General features: G+C 60.4%; 1 protein-coding gene across 2 annotated transcripts in view; it reads right to left on the bottom strand.

Moving 5' to 3' along the window:
* Window positions 1-3372, bottom strand: part of LOC113208592 (proton-coupled amino acid transporter-like protein CG1139) — an 8764-nt gene that overhangs the window by 3424 nt on the left and 1968 nt on the right. The window contains exons 1-3 of one of the 2 annotated variants that reach the window (XM_052276312.1): window positions 1623-1762; window positions 806-953; window positions 572-715 (exon numbers count right to left, since the gene is read on the bottom strand). In XM_052276312.1, the coding sequence (XP_052132272.1) occupies window positions 572-715; window positions 806-945 (284 nt within the window). In that variant the 5' untranslated portion in view covers window positions 946-953; window positions 1623-1762. Of the gene's footprint in view, window positions 1-571; window positions 716-805; window positions 954-1622; window positions 1763-3372 lie in introns of those variants that run through there. The other variant, XM_026425657.2, reaches the window with a different exon arrangement.

The following is a 3372-nucleotide window of genomic DNA, read 5'->3' as shown; positions in this document are numbered from 1 at the left end:
ATCCACAACTAGCGGCCCGGCCCGGGAGCAGTGCGCAGTGTGACGCGCGGTGGTCAAACAGGATGGCCGAACACATTCTCGCTCCAGCCCGGCTCTGTACTGTACGATCAGTATAAACAGGAGTGGTGGAGTGGAGTCTATCATCGGACGCATTCCTGTCACACGACGATCCGGGTGGGCGGTGGAGGGAGGGGGGGGGGAGCCTAGTTTACAATCAACACTTTACGATATGGAGGTGAGGTACGCGGAAACACTTGGCGCGGCTCAATCGGGGATGGGGAAGCTAACGCAGGATGTTTAGACGATGTCACTACTGACCGTGTCTCCCAGAGGCACGTACACACTAACTCGAAACCGCCCTTTAGCGCCTGATAGGTAGGCAACATCTCGCCTGCAGAGCACGCGTGTACTGCGGGCTGGCCCACCCCGAGTCTCGCAGGCGCCGAGCTCCCGTAATTTACCGAATAAATCTGGGACGAAAACGGACGCACTTTCTGGACGATCCAGCTAACCTACCAGGATCAGAGGAGCGCTCCGGACGCGGGACACACATTCTGCTCGAAATACTCACTTCGTTGGATGGTCCATTTCGCGGTGGTCGTAAGGATCGTAGACGTCGCCCGACGACATCTCGTTCTCCCCGGCGGGCTCCACAGGGATGAGCGCCGCCGAGCTGACGGTGAAGACCGAGACCGAGTCCGGCGGCGCGCCCTTCCTGCAAGAAGCACAACATATAAGTCTTCAACAATTTAAAAAAATCAAAAAAAATCAAAAAAAATAAAATCAGGACAATCCTGATCCTTACCTTGGGCCCCCGTTGAGCGCCGCCGTGCCGTTGTGTGGAGGGCTGGCGTGCTGAGGCAGGCCGAGGTGTGGCGGGCTCGTGTACGGCAGGGTCGCGGGCGGCTTCATCTCCAAGGTGTATGACCCTTTTCCACGCTCCATTCTCTCCTCTGCGACGGGAGATGCAAAACAAACGGCGAGGATTAGTTAAAACACGCGTATCAAGATCTGCCAAACTCGAGGGAATCCCGCCCAACAACCCCCTCCCCTGCTTGCGCTCCAGGCGCTCGCGGCAGGTACTTCGAGTTACTCGCCAAGGACCCCCAGCACTGACGTCAACGCGCGTGCTGCATGCGTGCGGGGTAAGTCCGAGCACAGCGGGCGACCCGTCCCGATTTCGAATCAGGTTTGCAGCGCGCGGGGGCTGCCGAGGCCGCCCCGCTCGACGACAGGGTCACCCAGGACGCCGCCAGCACCGCGGCCAGGGGGGTCCTACTCTTGTCCGCGGCCCTCTTCTTGTCCGTAACTTGTACAGTCAGCGGCTGGCCCTGCGATACAGCCAGATGCCGCACGGCCCCCCTTCAGAACGGGACGTGACGGGGCGGGGCAGGGCCCCTCAGGACATCCTCAGCGCGCTCTTCGAGGACCCCGAAAAACTTTCCATCCGCCGCACCGCGGCCGGGGGATAGCGAGCGACACGACCCGGGTATGCGTCCCCGCGCTGACCCGGGCCGGGACAAGAGTGTGCGGGTGTGTGTGAGCGCGCGAGGCGAGCCGCTCCACTTGAGGGACTCGAGGCCCTCGCTCAGCGGGGCCCGGGCCCCGGGCTGTTTACCCACAGGCTCTAAAGGCTCCGCGACGACGGCGACCTGGCGGCGGCTGTCTGCTGCAGAGCAGGTGAACGGGGGAAATGGACCAAGGCAGAGCGTTGTGACCGCAATGACGAGATAGTGCGAAAAGGAAAGAGGAGCAGCAGGTCGCCGGTGGGGTCGCCGCGAGGCCCGCAAACCACTTTATCTGTATCCTTTATCTCTCATTTGTCTTGGCACAATTTCCTTATTTTTTGCGACCCGTGTGTATGCAATTCTGCCGAGGGGGGGGGGAGGCGTCGCCGTCGCAGAAGGTTTCGGAGAACACGTCGCTGCAATTCCGGTTTAAATGAGAGAGGGCAAGGCGACGTCGTTGTTTGAACTAGACCTCCGCCTGTGCAAGTGTTGTTATACGGGCGCGAGACGGGCGTAGAAAGGAGCGATTACCGGACCGAGAGCGCTCTCGGAAGGCTCAGCGAGAGTTTAGTCAGTAAAGGCGGGCCGTACAGGCTCGTCAAACATTACACGTGAAACGGTGCAACGGGCGTGGCGGGGTGTGGTGGAGCGGAGTCGGGGCGGGGCGAGTCGGGGCGGGGTGTCCGGCTCCCCGAGGTCCATGACGGGTGGGGACGCGCCTCCTGGTGTACTTCGGAGAGGGCTCTCTATCGCGGACCCCCGGACCCTCGGACCCGTGGCACGTGTCGCCCCGTGTCCCCCCACTCGACCTGCCGCACCTGCCTCGGCTCAAGCCTCGGCCCGCAACCTGTAGGACGGTGTGGTTCATTAGTTAATGGGCGGAGGTTCCTGCGGCCCCGACTATTGTCGCCTCACTCTGTCCCCCGCCCGACCGGACCTTCCGCGATGATTGGTAATACAGCCCCGAGATAAGCGACAAAGTAGTGGAGGGATTCCGCCGTAAGGGGACTGTTTGCGGCCATGGAGAAGGACTCTCTCTCTGTTGCCAAGGGTCAGCCCCCCTTCGCTCCCTCCTCACCTCGGACCTCGGGCCGACAGACTTGCGCTTGGGCGCGCTTGTTGGTCGTCCCTAAGGACGGAGCTCTGTCCGCTCGCCGTCCACTAGGTAAGGAGCAAGGTACAAGGTCAGGCCCCCCTGAGGGGGCGGGGTGGCTAGTAGCCACTGGCTACGGGGAACGCCTTTCCCGATCACGGTAGTCGAGTGCGTCGTGTGCGTTGCACATCGACTGCCATGAATATGCAGCGGCCGGCCTCGCCTCGCGAGTGCAAGTGGTTGATTCTGAAATGAACGCCGCCCACGACGACGTCCTGGATTAATTTACTTTCGTGTGGTACATTTGCTCGGCGTTTTAGGCAAATGAATGTCAATAATGTCGAGGTGGAAAGTGGGTGTTCTTAAGAAACACTCCATTAGGAAGATAGTTGAGAGGGACCTTTATCAATAAATGGTTCCCTCACAACAGAGAAAAGTACAAAGTAATGATTGCGTAATTTGTAGTTGAAGGTTTTTCCACGGCTGTTGTCGAGTTGACAAAAGTCAGCTGGTCCTACTCCATAGCCTCGAGTGGTCCCCGTGACCGGGGTCCGCGGGCCAGAGATCCAGAGAGAGAGAGGTAGACAGGGGAAGAGGGAGAGAGGGGAGAGAAAGAAAGAGGGAGAGAGAGGGGGAGAGAGAGAGGGAGAGAGAAGAAGGGGCACGAGGGTAAAGAGCGAAGCCACCACGGCGCGAAAAAGGTTATTCACCTGCTCGGCGCGGGCGCGGCGCACCGGTCGGTGTTCACCCCGCCCCACCCCACCCCATCAC

The sequence above is a fragment of the Frankliniella occidentalis genome, unplaced genomic scaffold (genome assembly GCF_000697945.3).
Source record: "Frankliniella occidentalis isolate FOCC.00 unplaced genomic scaffold, Focc_3.1 Scaffold2492, whole genome shotgun sequence".
Classification (NCBI taxonomy): Eukaryota; Metazoa; Arthropoda; class Insecta; order Thysanoptera; family Thripidae; genus Frankliniella; species Frankliniella occidentalis.
The sequence above is the reverse complement of the archived record's forward strand: the minus strand, read 5'-3'. Positions and strand labels throughout refer to the sequence as shown.